The 22,038-nt window shown below is 37.5% G+C and overlaps 1 protein-coding gene across 1 annotated transcript in view; it reads left to right on the forward strand.

The window, feature by feature from the left end:
- Positions 1 to 324: 324 nt before the first annotated feature.
- LOC145064664 (uncharacterized) overlaps positions 325 to 22,038 on the forward strand; it is a 72,005-nt gene continuing 50,291 nt past the window's right edge. Inside the window, exon 1 of the mRNA XM_079012072.1 lies at positions 325 to 1,145. Within this exon, the coding sequence (XP_078868198.1) occupies positions 325 to 1,145 (821 nt within the window). The remainder of the gene's footprint in view (positions 1,146 to 22,038) is intronic.

Below are 22,038 nucleotides of genomic sequence, written 5' to 3' on the forward strand. Positions count from 1 at the left end.
AGTGTTAAGATTGTGGAAGCGGAGGTTAAGAAGGAAAAAGAGAATAAGAAAGGGAAGAACAACAAGAGAAGAGGAAAACAAAACTTTGAATCGTCTAAGAAGCAATAAACAGTGGCTGTCCATGCTGCAACTCAAGCTACCGCTGCACCACATGCTCCAGCCTCATCCACGCCAAATGCTCCGAAACAGTACACTGGGAATCTTCCCAAGTGTAACAAGTGTAACTACCACCACCATGGAGAATGCAGGGAAATGATGTGAACAAGATGCAACCGTAAGGGCCATACAACAAAGTATTGTAGCGCTCAGCTTCCCCAAAACCAGATGCCCAACAACCACAACAACAACAACACAAAGGATGGAGCCGGTTATACTTGTTATGGTTGTGGGAAGACCGAACATTTCAGGCGAGACTGTCCCAATGCAAACAACCAGGCGACAGGAGCAGCAGGAAGAATGCTGACCATGAGACAAGGAGAAGCCGTCCAAGACCTTACTGTTGTTACTGGTACGTTTCTTCTTAACAACACCTATGCATACATCATATTTGATAGTAGAGCAGAGCGAAGTTTTGTTAGTAACAAGTTTAAGCATTTATTAAATCAACGGCCCCAGAAGTTCAATGAATCCTTCACATTGGAAATGGCTAATGGGAAAACAGAGTCGAATAAGGATATCTATGTAGGGTGCACACTAACACTAAACCACCACACCTTCAAAATAAACTTGATGTCTGTGAATATTAGGAGTTTTGATGTGATCATAAGCATGGATTGGTTAATCCCTCATCATGCTGATATTATGTGCCACGAGAAGGCCGTTCACCTTCATCTTCTTAACCACGAAACCTTGATCCTCTATGGAGATAAACCCGACGTCAACCTTCGTCTTATCTCGTGCACTAAAACACAGAAGTGCTTGCATAAGAAAAACTGCGTGTTCCTTGCTCATGTCCTGGACAAGTCCAACGAAGAAATAAACCTTCAAGAGATCCTAGTGGCGTGCGAATTTTCAGATGTGTTTCCCGAGGATCTCCCGGAAATACCCCCTGACAGACAGGTCAAATTTCAGATCGACCTTGTACCAGGAGCCACTCCAATCGCAAAATCAACCTATAGGCTGGCTCCTGTGGAGATGCAAGAACTGTCAAGTCAACTCAGTGAACTCTTAAACAAAGGATTCATCCGACCCAACTTCTCGCCATGGGGAGCTCCGATCCTTTTCATTAAAAAGAACGATGAGTCCTTCCGAATGTGCATCGACTACAGAGAACTGAATAAGCTCACTATAAAAAATCGCTACCCACTTCCCCGAATCGACGATTTATTCGACCAACTGCAAGGAGCAAGCTATTTCTGTAAGATAGACCTACGTTCCGACTATCATCAACTCAAGGTCCAAGACGAGGATATTCCGAAGACCGCTTTCCGAACACGTTATGGACATTATGAATTCGTTGTAATGCCTTTCGGTCTGACGAATGCCCCCGCCGCTTTCATGGATCTGATGAACTGAGTTTGCCGACCATTCCTCGACGACTTTGTCATTGTTTTCATTGACGATATCCTAGTCTGTTCTCGAAGCAAAGAGGAGCATAGCAGACATCTCTGACAAATCTTGGAAACCTTGCGAGCGGAAAGGTTATACGCAAAGCTCTCCAAGTGTGAATTTTGGCTTCGAAGCGTCAACTTCTTGGGTCATGTTGTCAGTAAAGAAGGGATACATGTGGATCCTTCTAATATTAAGGCCATTAAAGGATGTGCAGTCCCATCAACACCCACGGAAACTCGCCAATTTCTGGGACTCGCAGGCTATTACAAAAGATTTATCCAAAATTTCTCCCAAACAACCAAGCCTCTTACCACACTTACACAAAAAGGAGTACCTTTTGAGGTGATAGAGAAACAAGAGGCTGCCTTCCAGACCCTGAAGAAAGCCCTCTGTAGTGCAACAGTACTATCCTTACCGGAGGGGACCGAAGACTTCGTGCTATACTGCGATGCCTCGAATCAGGGTTTAGGTTGTCTCCTTATGCGGTGTGGTAGAGTAATAGCATACACATCGAGACAACTCAAGACACATGAAGTGAATTATACCACACATGATCTTGAACTGGGAGCTGTGGTCTTTGCTCTGAAAATTTGGAGGCACTACCTTTATGGTACTAAGTGCACCATTTTCACTGACCACAAAAGCCTCCAGCACATTTTGAATCAGAAGGAACTAAACATGAGACAGTGAAGATGGGTCGAACTGCATAACAACTATGAGTGTGAAATCAGGTACCACCCAGGCAAGGCTAACGTAGTAGCCGATGCCCTGAGCCGAAAGGAATACTCGGGTCATCGTGTAAAGACACTTTCCATAACTATTCAATCCCACCTAGCCTCACAAATCAAAGAATTTCAATTAGAAGCGATGAAACCGGAAAACTTGACAAGTGAATCGCTGTGTGGGATGGAAAAGAACCTTGAAGTCAAGGAAGACGGAGCGTACTATTTCATGAATAGAATCTGGATCCCTAAATTTGGGGGTTTCCGAGATGTAGTGATGAACGAGGCTCATAAGACTCGATACTCCATCCACCCGGGAGACGACAAAATGTACCTAGACATCAAACAACACTATTGGTGGTTGAACTTAAAGACAGAAATCGCCACTTACATGGGCAAGTGTCACACTTGCGCCAAAGTGAAAGTGGAATATCAGAATCCCTCAGGTTTATTACAATAGCCGGTAATACCTGAGTAGAAATGGGAGAGGATTACCATGGATTTCGTGACCAAATTACCCAAGACAGTGGACGGATTGGACGCTATATGGGTAATTGTCGACAGATTAACAAAATCCGCCCATTTTCTGCCAATAAAAGAATCTTACAAAATGGAGAGATTGACACGAATTTAGATCAAGGAAGTCGTGAGACTCCAAGGAGTACCAGTATCTATTATCTCAAACCGAGACAGTAGATTTACATCAATATTTTGGCAATCGCTTCAAAAGGGAATGGGAATACGATTAGATATGAGCACTGCCTACCATCCTCAAACGGACGGGCAGAGCAAATGTACCATTCAAACCCTTGAGGATATGCTTACAGCCTGTGTGATTGACTTCGGCAAGTCTTGGGACACCCACTTGTTGGGTTTTGAGCATTCTAACACTTCCTAAGTGTACATGCAACCTTAATAAACCTTGGATCTATGTTTTTCTAAAATACATGCAAAATTTGTTTTCCAAGGTTTATAACTTATCTAGCATGGCATGGGGAACTTTTAAACATAAAAGAACTAGATGAATTACATACCTTTTGACGAGTGTTGATTCCTTGGAGTTTGAGAGCCAAGCACCAATAATGTGAATGCCTCAAATGGAAATCACAAATCACCACAAACTTGGAAAACCTTATGAAAGTGTATACTTTGCACTAGAAATCGGCCACCACTTCTCACACACACTAGGGTGTCAATTCATGCAACATAGGCTTGTTTATATAGTCTAGATGATTAGGGTAAACCCTAATAACCCATGTCTTTTCCTCTTCCAAGGATCCATGGGTTAAAAGCTCCATGGATCATCCATGGACTTCCATATAAGCTAAGCCCATTCCCAAATGAGTGTTAGCCCATACCATATAAATATAATAGCCCATGATTTAATTAGTCTTTCTTTTAATCACTAAATCAATTCATAATTAATTTAAGATTAAAACTTAATTAAATAACATGACTTTATATTAATATATTATAACTTATAATATATTAATAAAACATAAGTATACAATTCTCATAATATTATCCATAAATCGTTTGGGTGAAGTGCAACCCAAATGGACCATGTGAGGTCGGGTCAAGTATATACCAAATAAGTTATGGACTTAGACACCTTATCCAACAGACCCCCACTTGGATAAGTCTAATAACTATATTTGCCTATATTACTTCAGGAACCAACCGACAATCATAGCTCTTGAAAACTCTGTTGAACTATGAAGAGCCATTTTAGATAAGTGATCATATAATCCTCTGTTCTCATGATATCATCCGGACAAACACATGGAACAATGTCTTGCTTATTGTCTGGAAGTTGTTTCCCGATTTCCGATTTGTTTGACAAAGAACTTAACTGAACACATCAATTTAGTTCTGACCGGGCCAGGTACATGGGTCAACACAAAATCATCGAGGGGCCCAGATATCACTTCTATTTCTAGAAGGAACAGATAAACTTCGACTCATATGCTTGTTCTACTACTTGTTGAATTGCACACAAAGGCACGTTTTATAATATCAAGTTACTGATGCGTTTTCGTGCAATCAATTCACAACCAACTCATAGGTAACAACTAATATCTCTAGGTTTGAAGACTTATATGATATTATCATCTCACGATCACTCGAGATAAATTCCATGAAGTGATACAAGTGAGCGTGGGTTTATTCCAATACTCATAACTTATGAGTACTCATGAATGTTGTAACAACCATTGCTATGTCTAAACACATTTAGCCATCTGCAAACACAATTCATGACAATCTTGATTCATACCTACTTCCGACGTATGACCGATTGTGGAGGTTTGAATAAATTAATTATTCTGGAAGTCAAAACATGCAAAACTGAAACAATAGTAAATAATTGACAATGATAGCAACACTTTACTCATAAATAAATCACAAATTTTATTCATCATCAAACATCGATTACATTTTACAAGTTTCAGAAAAGGCTATCTAATCTGTAAAACTAATATCGTCCCTCAGCCCGATGTGCCTCACATGCTGCAAATGCTTAACCCTCATCAGTCCCTTCGTAAGGGGATCTGCAGGGTTCTCATCTGACAATACCCTCTTTGCCACGAGGAGTCCTTCTTCTATCTTGTGTCTTATGAAGTGATATTTTCTGTCAATGTGTCGGGATCTGCCATGATCTCTCGGTTCCTTGGCTAAGGCAACCGCACTATTGCTGTCACATAAAATCTCCATAGGCTCCCTAATAGCTGGTACAACTCCAAGGTCTCCGATGAAGTTCTTCAGCCATATCGCCTCCTTCGCTGCTTCACTTGCTGCTATATACTCTGATTCACAAGTCGAATCAGCCACCATCTCCTGCTTGGAACTCTTCCAAGAGATTGCCCCTCTATTTAGGGTAAAGACCCATCCCGACTGAGAGCGGAAGTTATCCCTATCAGTCTGAAAACTAGCATCGCTATACCCTAATACTCTCAAGTCATCACTCCCACCAAGGGTAAGGATCCAATCCTTAGTCCTCCGTAGGTACTTAAGAATGTTCTTTACCGCGGTCCAATGAGCCTTGCCAGGGTTCCCCTGATATCTGCTGACCATGCTCAAAGCAAAGGCCACATCAGGGTGGGTACAAGTCATAGCATACATGATTGATCCCATAGTGGAAGCATACGGTAATCGACTCATCTTTGCTATCTCAGCCTCTGTACTCCGACTCTGAGTCTTACTCAGTTTGGCATTGCTTTGGATCGGTAAATCTCCTTTCTTGGAATTCTGCATGTTGAACCTTTTCAACACCTTATCCAAGTAGGTACTCCGACTAAGTCCAATTAGCCTTTTACTCCTTTCTCTTAATATCCTTATCCCTAGGATATAGGCAGCTTCCCCTAGGTCCTTCATAGCAAAGCACTTCCCAAGCCAGGACTTAACATCCTGCAAGGTTGGGATGTCATTTCCTATAAGTAGTATGTCATCTACATATAGTACCAAGAAGCTAACTATACTCCCACTAGCTCTGACATACATGCAAGACTCATCTTCACTTCTCGAGAAGCCAAACTCTTTGACCTTTTCATCGAAACAAAGACTCCAGCTACGAGATGCTTGTTTTAATCCATAAATGGATTTCTCAAGCTTGCACACTCTATTAGGGTATTCTGCACTGACAAAACCCTCTGGCTGATTCATGTACACATCCTCAGCCAACTTTCCATTAAGAAAAGCGGTTTTGACATCTATTTGCCATATTTCATAATCATGAAATGCAGCAAGGGCTAGCATAACCCTAATAGACTTAATCTTTGCTACCGGTGAGAATGTTTCATCGTAATGAATACCCTGAGTCTTAGTAAAACCCTTCGCAACCAGTCGAGCCTTATAAGTGTGCACTTTTCCTTCCATGTCGGTCTTCTTCTTGAAGATCCATTTGCGCCCGACTGTTTTACGGCCTGATACATTGTCAACCAAGTTCCAAACTTGATTGTCATACATGGACTGTATCTCGCAGTCCATAGCCTCCTTCCATTTAGCAGACTCCGGGACTGCAATGGCTTCCTTAACACTGCTAGGTTCATCCAAATTTACCAGTGTACTATTGCTGATAAATGTATCACCTTCCGTAGTAATATGAAAACCATAATAAAACTCAGGTGTGTTCCTAACCCGTGTGGAACACCTCGGAGGTACAGACTCGTTAGCTGGCTCAACAGGAGTTTCCTCCTCAGGTTCATTGCTAGTGTCTGAGGTTCCTTCACCAATTGATTCTTGAATTTCTTCAAGGTCAATTTGCCTCCCGCTGTCTCCTTGGCTTATAAACTCTCTCTCACGAAAGACCCCTCTTCTTGCTACAAAGACCACATTCTCACTGGGTCTGTAGAAGAGGTAACCGAAAGATTTCTGTGGGTAGCCGATGAAAATACACCTTTCACTTAGGGGTTCGAGCTTGTCATGAGTCTCATGCCTCACGAAAGCCTCGAAACCCTAAATCTTGATGTGGTCCAAATTGGGAACCTTCCCAGTCCACATCTCATGAGGTGTTTTGGTAACCTTCTTTGTAGGGACTAGATTAAGGATATGGGCGACAGTATCTAAGGTATACCCCCAAAAAGAGATTGGTAGCAAAGCTCAACTCATCATAGTGTGAACCATGTCTAACAAGGTTCAATTACGCCTCTTAGCTACACCACTTAGCTGTGGTGTCCTGGGAGGAGTCAATTGTGAGACAATCCCACACTCCTTAAGATAGTCAATGAACTCGGTACTAAGATACTCACCACCTCGATCGGATCGAAGCATCTTAATGTTCCTGCCCAATTGATTTTCTACTTCCTGTTTAAATTCTTTAAACCTTTCAAAGGTTTCTGACTTATGTTTGATTAAGTAGAAATAACCATATCCACTAAAATCATCAATAAAGGTCACATAATACCGATTAGCATCCCTTGTGGCGGTTTTGAATGGTCCACATACATCGGTATGTATTAGGTCCAACAAACCCTCACCTTGTTCACAAGTACCAGTGAATGGTGATTTTTTCATTTTTCCAAGTAGACAAGATTCACAACTATCATCCATTTAAGGTCGAATGATTCCAAGACTCCATCCTTTTGGAGTTGGCCTATGCGTTTCTTGTTTACATGTCCAAGACGACAATGCCACAATGATGCTTTATCTAGGCTAGTAGAAGAATCAATATACAATAAATTATTTCTCAAGTTGTCTACAACCGAGACAGTTTCATACACACCATCACAAGGTAATGCTTTAAAATAAAACACATTATTAAAGAAAGCATTAATACCACCACATTCATTATCAAATGAAAAAGTAAAACCTTGTTTGTACAAACCATGAAAAGAAATAATATTTCTCGCCATTTCAGACGAGTACACACATTTATTCAAATCTAATTTTAACCCATTATTCAGCAACAAAGTATAAACTCCAATCTTGGAATCACACGAAGCCTTCGTATTCCCCATGATCAAGTTTATCTTCCCGTGCTCCACATCCTCACTTCTTTATAGGCCCTGCAAATTTGAACATATGTGAATACCACATCCTGTATCAAGCACCCAAGAGTTAGGATATGGTGAGTTATTAGACAATATTGTGTAAATACCTGTGTGGGTGGGTTTTACTTTCCCATCCTTTAGATCCTGCAAGTACTTAGGGCAGTTTTGCTTCCAGTGCCCCTTGTCCTGGAAATAGTAGCAATCAGCATCCTTGGGGATGGCAGAAGGAGTGACAGAACTGCTTTTGGTCCTTGATGAGTAGCCTTCAAGAGACTTTCCCTTGGTACCCTTCGAAGGGGTCTTCCTGTTTTTCCCATTTGGCTTGCCCGATAGCCAAAATAGGAGTAGATATTGGAGTAGGAGTAGTAGAGGTAACAACCGACTTACCCTTAAGACCGGTTTCAGCGGTCTTCAAGAGTCCTTGAAGTTTTCTAAGAGTAAATTCCTCCTTGTTAATATGATATGTGATACGAAATTGGTCATAACAAGAAGGTAAGGAGTGCAAAATGATGTCAATTGCCAACTCCTCAGGGAAGTTCACATTTAGCTTGAGCAAACGGTCCACATACCTTTGCATCTTTTGCATGTGGCCCATGATGGATTCACCATTCTTCATGCGGGTTGTTATCATGGAGGAGACTATTTCATACCGCTCCTGACGAGCACTATGATGGTACCTTTCCATTAGGTCTTAGTGCATCTGAAAAGGGTAGAAGTCCTCATAGGAATTTTGGAGCTCGGCTATCATCGTGGCCATCATGATGCATGCTACCTTAGTAGCATCTCTCTCATGCATCCTGAATTCAGCGACCTCCTCAGGAGTAGCAGTGGACTCATCAAGCTCCTTTAACTCCTTATCGGGGATGTATTCCTTGTCCTCACAATGAGTAACCATCTTGATGTTCCTAATCTAGTCCATGAAGTTGGAACCATCAAAGATGACTCTCCCACAAAGATTCATGAGAGAGAAAGAGCCAGTTGGGTTAGAGCCCGAAGCATTGTTGTTGGAAGACATCTGAAAAGAAGAAAGCAAGTTTAGATTAGATATATAGAGTCCTTAATAAGACACCCAAATGTAATATTAAGGCTAGGATCCAATCACAATATATTATACTTCGAAGAGGGATGCCGTAATCTAAGTAATAACATATTTGAAAGGTAGGTGAATGACAATTCACCAATTTCCACCACGAAAAACGAAATGAATTATTAGGTTTTAATTAGATTTGAAATTCCTAGATTCTTTTGAGATTCATTGAACTTTTCAATGGCATGTTTCAATCTCGATTGTGCCCTTCAAGTTTTGTGACTAGGATGCCGAGGATCACAAAACAAGGTGTGAATAACCATACTAATTCACTTGGCACCCTTAATATTATCACCTAATCAATGTGCCGGTTAACCACACACGCTCCATTGATCTATGAAAAACATTAAGTCACCCTTCGTGATCCTTACTAGTCCAAGTTAGTGTGCCGGTTAACCACACACGCTCCACCAACGACTTGGTAAGGTACAAAGTGTGAATTCCATGGGCTAGCACCATGTTCACATTTTTCCTAAAGTAACTAAGATTGGGAATTAAAATATTTAGTTACTTTATAATAATCATTATACTTTTAATGAGAATTTAAAGTCATTGTCCTACCCATTCGGCTAATGACCCTCCACCGATCAAGGAAGCGGCGAGTGAGAGTGGACACCTATTAAGCTGCCATTTGAGGCAATAACCTTATACCCCCCTTATAGACCGGCTTCGTGAATGAGGCCTACTAATGGTAAAACGACTTATTCTTATACATATATAATAATTAACCATTAATGTTATAAATAGTATAAGTGTTGAATTTTAACTATTAAAACTCTAAGGGTTGGAATTAAAGTTTATTAAAGTGTGTGAAACTTTAAAAATTCAAAAACTTGAGGGCAAGTTTTGTAACTATTCAAAACTTTTCATTTCATAACTTATGAATTAAAGGTTCATAAAAATGAAGACTCTTCATTTTTATGTAACTTATGTGTTTTAAATGTGTGTTTAAAAGAAGTGACCTTTGGATACCCATAACTTGAGGAAAAATTATGGAGTCCATTAAAACACATAAATGATCAAGAATTAATCCTAAACAATTCAACAAATAATTCCTATCATCTTTTAAATTCATAAGAACATGAACATGATCATCAAAGTTTCAGGAATTATATGAACACATAAACATCATGAAATTTTGATATAAGCTATTGTAAATGGATTAGAACAACCATTACACCAACTAAAACAAGTTTTAAAACACCAAAACAGTTTAGGGTAATGTTTCTAGTCCATTTCCAGCAGCAACAATCGAAAAACTGCACTCTGCATGACCAACTCGTCGAGTGCATGAACTGATTCGGAGAGTTGGATGAAAAAAATGCTTGGACTCATCGAGTCCCACCATGGACTCGGCGAGTCCCCTATTCAGACAGCAAGCAGTTTCGATTTTAAGCACAATTTTGCATCAAGTATAAACAAACAAGCCTAGGCTCTGATACCGCTGTTGGGTTTTCAGCATTCTAACACTTCCTAAGTGTACATGTAACCCTAATAAACCTTGGATCTATGTTTGTCTAAAAAACATGCAAAATTTGTTTTCCAAGATTTATAACTTATCTAGCATGGCATGGAGAACTTTTAAACATAAAAGAACTAGATGAATTACATACCTTTAGATGAGTGTTGATTCCTTGGAGTTTGAGAGCCAACAACCAATAATGTGAATGGCTCAAATGGAAATCATAAATCACCACAAACTTGGAAAACCTTATGAAAGTGTATATTTTGCACTAGAAATCGGCCACCACTTCTCACACACACACTAGGGTGTCAATTCATTCAACATAGGCTTGTTTATATAGTGTAGATGATTAGGGTAAACCCTAATAAGCCATGTCTTTTCCTCTTCCATGGATCCATGGGTTAAAAGCACCATGGATCATCCATGGACTTCCATATAAGCTAAGCCCATTCCCAAATGAGTGTTAGCCGATACCAAATAAATATAATAGCCCATGATTTAATTAGTCTTCCTTTTAATCACTAAATCAATTCATAATTAATTTAAGATTAATACTTAATTAAATAACATGACTTTATATTAATATATTATAAATTATAATATATTAATAAAACATAAGTATACAATTCTCATAATATTATCCATAAATCGTTTGGGTGAAGTGCAACCCAAATGGACCATGCCGGGTCGGGTCAAGTATATACCAAATAAGTTATGGACTTAGACACCTTATCCAACACCACTTGCCTCTGATTGAATTTTCTGATAATAACAGTTATCACACGAGCATCAAGGTCGCCCCTTTCGAAGCATTATACAGACATAAATGGCGATCGGCTCTATACTGGGTTGTGGTATGCGACTCCCAGCTAGCAAAGGGATAAGCACCGAACAATACTCTCACCGGACCAGAAATCATCCACGAAACGACTGAAAAGATAATTCAAATCAAGGCTCGATTTCAAGCATCGCGGGACCGACAGAAGAGCTACGTTGATAAACGGCGAAAGCCATTGGAATTTCAAGTTGGAGACCGAGTGCTGCTGAAAGTCTCTCCCTGGAAGGGGATGATTCATTTCGGGAAAAGAGGAAAACTAAACCCATAATACATTGGACCATTCAAGATTCTTGCCCGAATCGGTCCAGTGGCTTATAGACTGCAGCTACCTACCGAGCTTAGTAGTGTACACCCTGTGTTCCATGTTTCAAACTTGAAATAGTGCTTATCCGACGAGACTCTCGTCATCCCATTGGAAGAAATCGAAATAAACGAGAATCTCCTGTTCGTGGAAGAACCCGTCGAGATCATGGATAGGGAGGTGAAGCATACTAAGCAAAGTCGCATTCCGATAGTAAAGGTTCGATGGAATGCAAAGTATGGGCCGGAATTCACTTGGGAACGTGAAGACCTGATGAAACATAAGTACCCTCACTTATTCTCTCATTCCTAAACTCTAGCTTCAAGAAAAATTTCAAGACGAAATTCCCTCTAACGGGGGGATGATGTCACAACTAGCATTCTAGCTAGGAAATTTTGTACACTTGTAAACATGATCTACCGTAAACTCATAACCCTAGTTCATGTTATGCTTGAAGTTATTCCTATGGAAACAAAATTCAAACCTAGATTCACCAAGTAAAGTTGAAAACCCTAAAAATATCAGTTTAAGCCCAATATGGAGTAGAGTTTTCTTATTAGGCCTAATGGAACAATAAGCCTCCAATTTGACTTTTGTGGGTTTAGAACCTTCAAATGGGCCATAATTGGACCCACATTCATGAAACCTAATCTTTTGGGCCTCTTTGGGCCCTAACTAAAACAATTATCCCTAATGGATTATAAATCAATTCTTTTATGCTAAGTCTGGGTCGTGAACTACTCTAAAGGCCCAATGGGCCGAAATCCCTCAAATTGGGTCCATATTATGGACTCAACCCCAAAATGGGCCAAGCCATTCTCTTCTTTTTCTCTTTTGGCCCAAGTAGAAAACAAAAAAAAAAGAACATAAAAGGGGGGATTTAGGGGAATTAAGGAGGGTTAGCCACCTCCTTATTGCATATTGGACTTCCATGCATTTCACATATCTCCATGCATCCATCCCTTCACCTCTCTCTCTCTTCTCTTTCTTCTATTCTTGGCCGAGGGTACCATACACACACACACACACACTTAATTCACTTCCAATCCTCTCAAGAACATCTTCATTCGTCCTTCAAAATTTTCGAGATTAAGGGAATTCAAGAAGGTTTTTGTTGGATTAGTGTCAAAGTTCATAACTATTTTGGTATGTACTTGACCCGATGGTGCATGGTCCTTTTGGGTTGCCTTCACCAAAGCAACTTGATAGGATGAATTATGAGGAGAAAGGATTAATTATGATTTATTATATATTATGAGAATAATATATTAAGGAGAAATCATATTGTTTAATTAATATTAGTCAAGAATTAATTGATAATTAATTTTTTGGCTAAAAGAGATTAATTAAACTTAAGGGACTGGAACTGTAATTATAAGATAATTGCATTTGGGCTATGGATCACCTTGGAATAATAGGTTGGACGAATTCTATGGGGAAACGCATTAGAAATTGTCCAAGGGATATTCTAAAAGGGTCCATGGGCTGCTTAGGGCTTAAGCAGTCAGATTAGGGTTTCCTAGTTGAAAACCCTAATAGCCTACATGTATATATAGTACCCTTAAGCCCCAAAAACACGAATAAGAGTTCCACTAAGGTTTCTGTACATTTTGGGCAGCCTTCTCTCTCCTTATTCTTCATCGTCTTGCTCTTGATGTTTGTGAGCCATTAGAGGAGTGACACTTGTGACTCTAAGCTTTCTAAAGCCATTACAAGGAGGATTTGAGATTGTTATTGCTACATAACAATCAAGGTAAGATCTAAACCCCATTCTTATGTTAATATGATTAATAGTATGCTAGATCTAGGGTTTAAAGTCTTGAATGAATTGCATGTACAATAGAGAAACCTAGATCCCAACATTAGGGTTTGCATGAGCACGTAGGATGTTCTTATGGCTAAAACCCATCAGTGGTATCAAAGCCTTGATTGGTTTCTATTTTATTGATGCTTTGGTTATTTGTTCAAGCTTCAAAATCGATTTTTTGGCTCCCTGACTGATGAACTCGGCGAGTTCCAATGTGGACTTGGCGAGTTGCTCCAACTCGGTGAGTCCATAGAGGAACTCGGCGAGTTCGAGCGTCAGTAAGAGCAGATTTCGAGATTTCTTGCTGTTTTGCTTGAGGATACTTGCCTTAATTGTTTTGGGTCTTTAATATTCGAATTTTATCTTATATTTGAGAATATCCTTGATTAAACAAAAGATAATTACCAATTGATTAGATAATAACTTCCTTATATGATTAAAGATTGATTATTTGTATTAATTGGGTAACTTATCTTGCAAGAAATTGAAATTAGGTCAAATTTAGATAATCATTAAATTAATTGTTTAATTTAAATTATTTGCTATTTGATCCTTGATGTTTTGAAATGTTTCAAAACTTGCCCTTAAGTTTTGGAATTTAAAAGTTGATTAAAAGTTTAATTTAGAAATGTTAAATTCTAAAACCCTAGTATTGTTTTGAAATGTTCAAATCACACCCTTATGGTTTTATTAATTAATTAAAGTGTATAATTAAGAGAGATTTAATAAATGCATAAAGTTTTAGTTTACATTTAATTAAATTAAAAGTATAATTTATTAAATTAGAACACCTAGTATTTTAAAAGTGTAAAATACACCCTATACTATATATAACATTAAAAGTATGGTATTATATATATGTATGAGTAAACAGCCAATCTTACCGTTAGTAGGCCTCATTCACGAAGCTGGTCTATAAGGGGTGTTTAAGGAAATTGCCTATAAAATGGCGATTAAATGGGTATCCACTCTTACCCACCGCACTCTTGACTAGTGGAGGGTAGTTAGTCGAATGGGTAGGATAGGACAAACCCCTTTCCATTAAAAGTATAATGGAGTACAAAAGTAACTAAATGCTTTTACAAAATTCCCAATCTTAGTTACTATAGGCAAAACTGAATTGATGCAATTCCATGAAATTACACTTTGTGCCCTTGCGAAGAAGTTGGTGGAGTGTGTGTGGTTAACCGGCACACTAAATGGTTCTAAGCAAAGGTAGCAAAGGGTGACTCAATGTTTGTCATAGTTCGGTGGAGCGTGTGTGGTTAACCGGCACATCGAATAGGTGATTGTAACATGTAGGGGAACCATGTTAGTTTACATGGTTATTCACACCCTGTTTTGTGATCCTCGGCATCCCAGTCACAAATCGAGGGACATATCGAGATTTAAACATGCCATTGAAAAGTTCAATGAATCTCAAAGGATCTAGGAGTTTTCAAAGCATTTAAAACTTAATCTGTTTTTCGTTTTTCATTGTGGAAAATTAGTGAATCGTCATTCACTTACCTTCAAATGTTCTGCAATTTGGGTTACGGCATCCCTCTCCCAAGTTGTGGAATATTGTGTTGGGTCCTAGCCTTAGTATCTCATTTGGGTGATTTATTAAGGACTCAATCAATCAACTAACTTGAATTTAATTTTTCTCCCATTTTGTAGATGTCAAAGTATGACAACTATGGTCTTTCCAAATCCCGTGGAACAAGCTTTTCACATGAAGATGATATTCCACGATTCGATCGAGGAACACGAAATCGTGCTTCACTTCCTCCATCTCCTCCTATTGTTCTCCCTAACCCACAAGTTCAAAAGATTGAAAAGTTCAAACTCACTCAAGCCCTTTTGGCAAGCAGGAAAGTCAATGTGTGCACACGTACTAGAGATGAAGTCACACATTGATAGGTTAAGAATGTTGGGATCCGTTGTCTGTGAAGATCTGGCTGTTGACTGGGTTCTTCAGTCACTTCCTGACTCATATAGTGAGTTCGTAAGAGAGTACTATATGATGAACCATGACGTAACCCTCATCGATCTCACTTATATGCTTATTGCTGCTGAATCAGCAATGATTTGGCGCACTAGAAAAGCAAAGTTGATTGGTGGATCTGCCTTCCAGACCTATATGGATATAGGCAATGGCAACGAAAGGCATGCCATGATCGAAAAGTTTGATCATAAGAGAAATGCAAAGTCAGAAGTAGTTCCGTGTGCTATTCCAAAAGAGTCAATTTGCTTTTATTGCCAAGAGAAGGGGCATTGGAGATGAAGCTGCCCTATTTACCTAAGAGATCTAAGAGATGGGAGAGTCAAAACGTATGACTCTACTTTAGGTAAAATCCATTAACTAACTCTTTTAAGTTCCTATTCTAGATTCTTAATACATGATGTGATAAGATTACATTTCGATATTTTGTAGGATCGAAGAAAAGAGAGGAAGCTTAAGGGAAGAAGTGAGCAGAATCTAATCGTGAAGAAATGGATTTCGATCGCATTACTTGAAGATTGGATTCTTGAGCTACTACTTGGAGTTAGAATAGATTGCTAAGAAATATGTATTAACATAGTTTTTCGATTGAATTGCATTGTAAGGACAAATTTTTCCGCAATAAAATAAATTTTGATTTTATATTATTTATTTATCCTTGCAATGGCGTGTATGAAAAATTGATGTTTGAAAGTTTCAATTATTAGCAATAATGGATTTGATTCTTAATTATGTTATTTGTGGAAATGTTAAGAATTCACCAAATAGGGAGAGTTTCTCATCGCCCAAGTTTCAAGTGGATAGAAACTTGGAATCATGCAACAAGGATTGTATGATGAATGAAAACTTTCACATTTGGGAAATTTAGACAAATTCTTTGACAAAGTGTCAAGTGAAGAACTAGGAGATCGAGTACACAAAGTTGTGTGTTGATCAAATCCACCACAAGAGTGACAAAGATATTCGCATGATTTACTAAAGGCTTAGTAAATATGATTATACTGATAAGATTAAGTGTAATTCTGAGTTGATTAAAAAAAAGTTTTAATTAATAGCAGAACGAATAAGAAGAATCAAGTAGGCAAAAAGATAAAATTTTCTCTATTCTAAGAAGAAGGGAGAGTACCTTTTATTATGTTTTATGATAAGTCTTAATGATTAAGAACCATATCTTAATTGATCCTCTAAGTGAGTCTTAGTACAATTGTATGTCTGAGAAGAGGAATCAAGAATTGAAGAAATGGTTAAATCAAGAAGTCAATCATACTTCGTTCCAAATACAAGTCTTAGAGTTAAGATTGTGACATTGAGTGACAAGTCTTAAGAAGGTTTATAAAATTCATCAAATGTGGAATTTGAAAAGGTTTTCTTATTACTGCACATTTTAAATCGGAAAGTTGTGATGTCTTGGATAAGACAAAGACCAACTAGGACCAATTTTGTGAAGTGTTTAGTCTTGATAAAAGCTACACTAACTCTTGAATATTTGTTTGTCAAAAAATGTTTATTGACAAGAGAATCTTATATGTCAAGGAGTCAGTGGGAGTCTTAATGGTCTTGAAAAGTTGAAGAAGTAATCAAGAACAAACCTTATCGGTCATCACTAGCACACGACTTGAGGTTTACAACCTATCGTGTTGACACTATCTTGTTTCTGTGCCATTCCAATTGAGTTAATTATGCATGTGAATTCTATGAGTTCTCATTTGAATGCATAAATGGCAAGGACATTGATCAATGAAAAGTACATTGATAAGCAAGGGTGAGATGCTTAACTACTTGGAAGACATGGTGGACACTCGTGTTATCATAAGGCAAGAAATCAAGATTAAGAAATTTTGGTCCACAAGAGTTTGGATTTGTCGCAAACCTTGTTTTGGACAAATTCGCATGGATAGGAACACATACACCATTAAAATCTAAGTGTCATAAGATTCCCTCCTTCATGAAGATGACTGTGAGGAAATGTTTTCACCAAGAGAGATTTTAAGAAGATAGTGATTGTGAAAATTGTATTCTTGAATTTGATTATGGTTACGGTATCCCTTTCCATAATTAGAATTGGGAGATTTGACAATTAGTCTGAATTGTTTAAGACACACATATGAGCTATCTTAGGCAAAGGTGTATGAGATTAAGAAGCTTAGATAAAAGATTATCAAAGCATTAAGTATTAGAAATATGAACTTAAGAAATTCAATAGGTCTTGTTTTTCTGGAAGTTAAGCTGTTTTTGGAATACATGTCAAAGCTAGTGGGAGCATAAGTGTTATACTTATATGATAAAAATCATCATGATAGTGGGAGCATAAATGTTGTTCTTGTATGATTATTAAGGAAAGTATTGCAAGTTAGCAATATTAATTATAGAAAACAAGAGTTATACTTTACAAAGTTGTAAGGGTTGAATAGTTGTTTTTGATGGGTTTTAGGTAAAACAAATAAACTAGAAAAACAATTCCTAAGTTCACATGCAACCTACTTTGGATCTATGTTTTATCTATTGAACATACAACTTTGAATTGCAAAACAAGAACCCTAGAGGAGAGAGGCTAATATCAAAATTAACAAACTAGGGTTTAGTAATTACATACCTTTCAATTGTTATAGTAAACAATTGATAATTCCCTTGATCTTGATCTTGATCTTCTTGGAAGCTTAGCACCACAAGTGTAATGCCTCTAATGGAATCACACCCAAACTAGCAAGAAGGAAAGTAGAAGGAGAGAGAGGGAGTATGTAATTTTCGGCCCTAAGGGTTTCTTCCAAAGAAAGAGTGACCAAAATGTGAACCAGGAGGCTCCTTATATAGTTGAGGGATCTAGGGTTTAGGAAAAACCCTAATGCTCCTTGCTTAGGGCCTAAGCAAAGCCAAAGGCCTTATCCAAGCCCCCTTGGACGAAATCCTTAGGGTTTCCCCTATAGATTTCGTCCACCTCCTTCCAAGGAGGTTCTGGAGCCTTCCACTCAACTATTAGATAATTGCAAACTAGTCCCTGCACTTTATAATTAATTCTTTTAACCCCAAAATTAATTCTGATTAATTTCTAGCTAATAATTAATTAAACAAAATGATTTCTTATTAATATATTAATCTTTTAACATATTAATAAATTCATTTATATTAATTTATTAATCTTATAATAAATTAATATCTCTCCTTTCATAATTTCCTTGTCCGGTTGCTAGGTTTGAGGGCAACCCAAAAGGACTGTGCTGCTATCAATTCAAGTACATACCAATTATAGTTATGGGCTTAGACACTAATCCAACAGTCTCCCACTTGGATAAGTCTGTAACTATAATTGCTAGTATGCCTTCTAAATTTGACCAGCAAATTGTAGCTTCCAAAAAGCTGCTGCCGAACTCTGACCCAGTCAGTTACGAGTCCTAAGATAAGTGATCATATAATCCTTCGTTCTGCAAGATATCCCCAGACATAAGACATGGAATACAATCAATCTCTTTGTCCAGAATCTATGTTTCCCGATTTCTGATTTGTGATGATATAGGACTTCTAATTGAACACATCAATTAAGTCCTGGCTGGGCCCAGCGCATAAGTCAACACCAAATCATCGAGGGGCCCACATATATCGATTTTCCCGTTAGGGAAAAAGGAACGAATAAACATTGACTCATATGCTTGTATCTTTTACTCATCAAACCATACATGACAATATATTTTATAACACCAAGTTACTGATGCGTTTTCATATCACCAATGTATAGCCGACTTGCAAATTACAACTCATATATCTCTATTTCAAGATCATAGATATTATCGTCTCAGTATTACTCGTGATGAATTCCATGAAGTAATACTCTGAGCGTGGGTTTATCCAATACTCAAATCTCAATTTCTGAGTACTCATGAACGTTGCAGCAAATCTATTGCCATGTCTATCCTTAGACAATCTACAATCCAGTTCATGACAGTCTTGATGCACTACTTACTTCCAAAAGTACGAGCGACTGTGGAGTTTGAATAATCTTATTATTCGGGAAGTCAAAACATGCAAAGTGAAACGCAATAATAATATTAATCCTATATGGCCCCAAAGCTTTTGAGCGTAACTAAAAACACTTTTATTTAAACACCATATTGATTACTCATTATTCATTGCTTATAGTTTCAGAAAATCAACTTATTACTTGAATTATAACCACAATTGTCCCATGCTCCAAGCATGCACACTTTGGTTTCCTATGGTCCATACTTTGTGAAATAAATCAATTGAAAAACCTTTCCAATGATGCTCATTTCACAATTCCCAATCCCTATTATTAGTGTTAGAACACAAGGTTCTTGCAACTACTAAAATATGCTAGATTCTAACATTTTATGCAACGATCCTTTCGCAAAGTCATAGCACAAAAGTCACCAAGACTTTGGCCAATGAAATTACAAAGTACTCTATCGGAAATTGTTACAAGATAATTCCATAGACGTGAAGTCTCACATTCAAAGTACATTCCTTTGAATATCCTTCTTGCATAAAAGTTTCTAATCTAGACACAGACTCTCAACATCCAACTCCCAATATGAAGACATTTCCATATTTGCCATATGATAGCTTATTCTTAATAGAATCCTATTTATTCATAATAATGTCAATATAGCCCATTCAGTACTATACTTCTAACTACTCACAAACGACAAATCCTCAGTGAACCTCAGATTTTCCTTTGATAGTTGTTTAATTATTTTAGTCAAAACCGATTCTAGTTCCTTTTTCCATCTTAATGCCCTAGGCATTTGGAAAATTTTAGAATGGTAAAATATTACAGCATATGCAATCGATCCTATACCCGATGCGTATTGGAAATGATGCATAATGTCTCACATAAAGAAGTGATACTTTATCATCCTTCTGCCATAATATTTTATGTGTCCTGTTCCCACAATTCGATCTATGAAGAGGGATGCCGTGATCATAATCGAATTTGAGAATGCATTATATATCCTTGACTAAATTTATTAACATTTCTCGATCTAAGCTTTAGAATTTTGAAATGAAGTATAATATTCTCTCCCTTAATTATAGCAAAACAACTTTTCAAACATTACAACTTTGCAAAGTGAATCTTTGTTTTCTATAATTAATATTGCTAACTCGCAATACTTTACCATAATAATCATGCTCCCACTAACATGATGATTATTTTCTTACCAGCATAACACTTATGCTCCCACTAGCTTTGACATGTATTCAGAAAAAAATTAAACTTCTAGAGAACAATGCTTATTGAATTCCTTAAGTTCATATTTCTAATACCTAATGCTTTGATAAGCCTTTATCAAAGCTTCTTAAAATCATACACCTTTGCCTTAGAAAGCTCATATGTGTGTCTAGACAAATTCAGAACTTATGTCACTAAGTCCCAAATGTTCAGACTAATTGTCAAATCTCATAATTCGAACTATGGAAAGGGATGCCGTAACCATAATCGAATTTGAGAATACAATTTCCACAATTGCTATCTTCTTAAAATCTCTCTTAGTGAAAGCATTTCCTCACAATCATTTTCATGAAGGAGGTAATCTTATGACACTTAGATTTTGTGCTGTATAAGTTCCTATCCATGTGAATTTGTCAAAACCAAAGTTTGTGACAAATCCAAACTCATATGGACTGAACTTTCTCAATCTCGATTTCTTGCCTCATGGTAACACGAGTGCCCACCATGTCTTCCAAGTGGTTTATCAACTCATCCTTACTTATCAATGTACTTTCCATTGATCAAGGTGCTATGTCTTTATGCATTCACATGAGAACTCATAGAACTCACTTGCATAATTAATTCAGTTGGAATGACATATAAAAGGAGTATGTCATCCATGATAGGCTATAAACCTCAAGTCGTGTGCTAGTGATGATCGATAAGGTTTATTCTTGATGAGTTCTTGAAACCTTTTTCAAGATCATTAAAACTCCCACTGACCTCTTGACATATACGATTCTCTTGTCAGGAAACTTTCCTCGACAAAAAAAATATTCAAGAGTTAGTGTGGTTCTTATCAAGACAAAATACTTCACAAAATTTGTCCTAGTTGGTCTTTGTCTTATCCAAGACATCACAACTTACAAATTTTAAATGTGCAAGAATAAGAAAACTTTTCCAAATTCCACATTTGATGAGTGTTATAAACCTTCTTGAGACTTGTCACTCAATTCACAATCTTGGAGTATAACTCTAAGACTTGATGTTGGAACGAAGTATGATTGACTTCTTGATTTTAACCATTTCCACAATTCTCGATTCCTCTTCTTAGACATGCAAATATACTAAGACTTACTTAGAGGATCAATTGAGATATGGTTCCTAATCATTAAGACTTATCATAAAACACAATAAAAGTTACTCTCCCTTCTTCTTAGAATAAAGATACTTTTATATTTCTGCCTACTTGATTCTTCTTATTCGTTCTGCCATTGATTGAAATTCTTTCAATCAACTCAGAATTATATTTAATCTTATAAGCATAACCATATTCACTAAACTTTAGTAAATCATGACGAATATCTTTATCACTCTCGTGGTGAACTTGATCAATGTACAACCTAGTGTACTTGATCTCCTAGTCCTTCTCTTGACACTTTGTCAAAGAATTAGTCTAATTTCCAAATATGAAGTTTCTCATTCATCACGCAATCAAGTTGCATGACTCCAAGTTTCTGTCCAATTGAAGCTTGGGCAATGAGAATCTTTCCTCATTTGGCAAATTCTCGACATTTCCACAAATGACATAATTAAGAATCAAATCCATTATTGATAACAATACATCAATTTTTCA

The sequence above is a fragment of the Lactuca serriola genome, chromosome 7 (assembly GCF_051521515.1).
Source record: "Lactuca serriola cultivar US96UC23 chromosome 7, Lser_US96UC23_V15, whole genome shotgun sequence".
Lineage (NCBI taxonomy): Eukaryota > Viridiplantae > Streptophyta > Magnoliopsida > Asterales > Asteraceae > Lactuca > Lactuca serriola.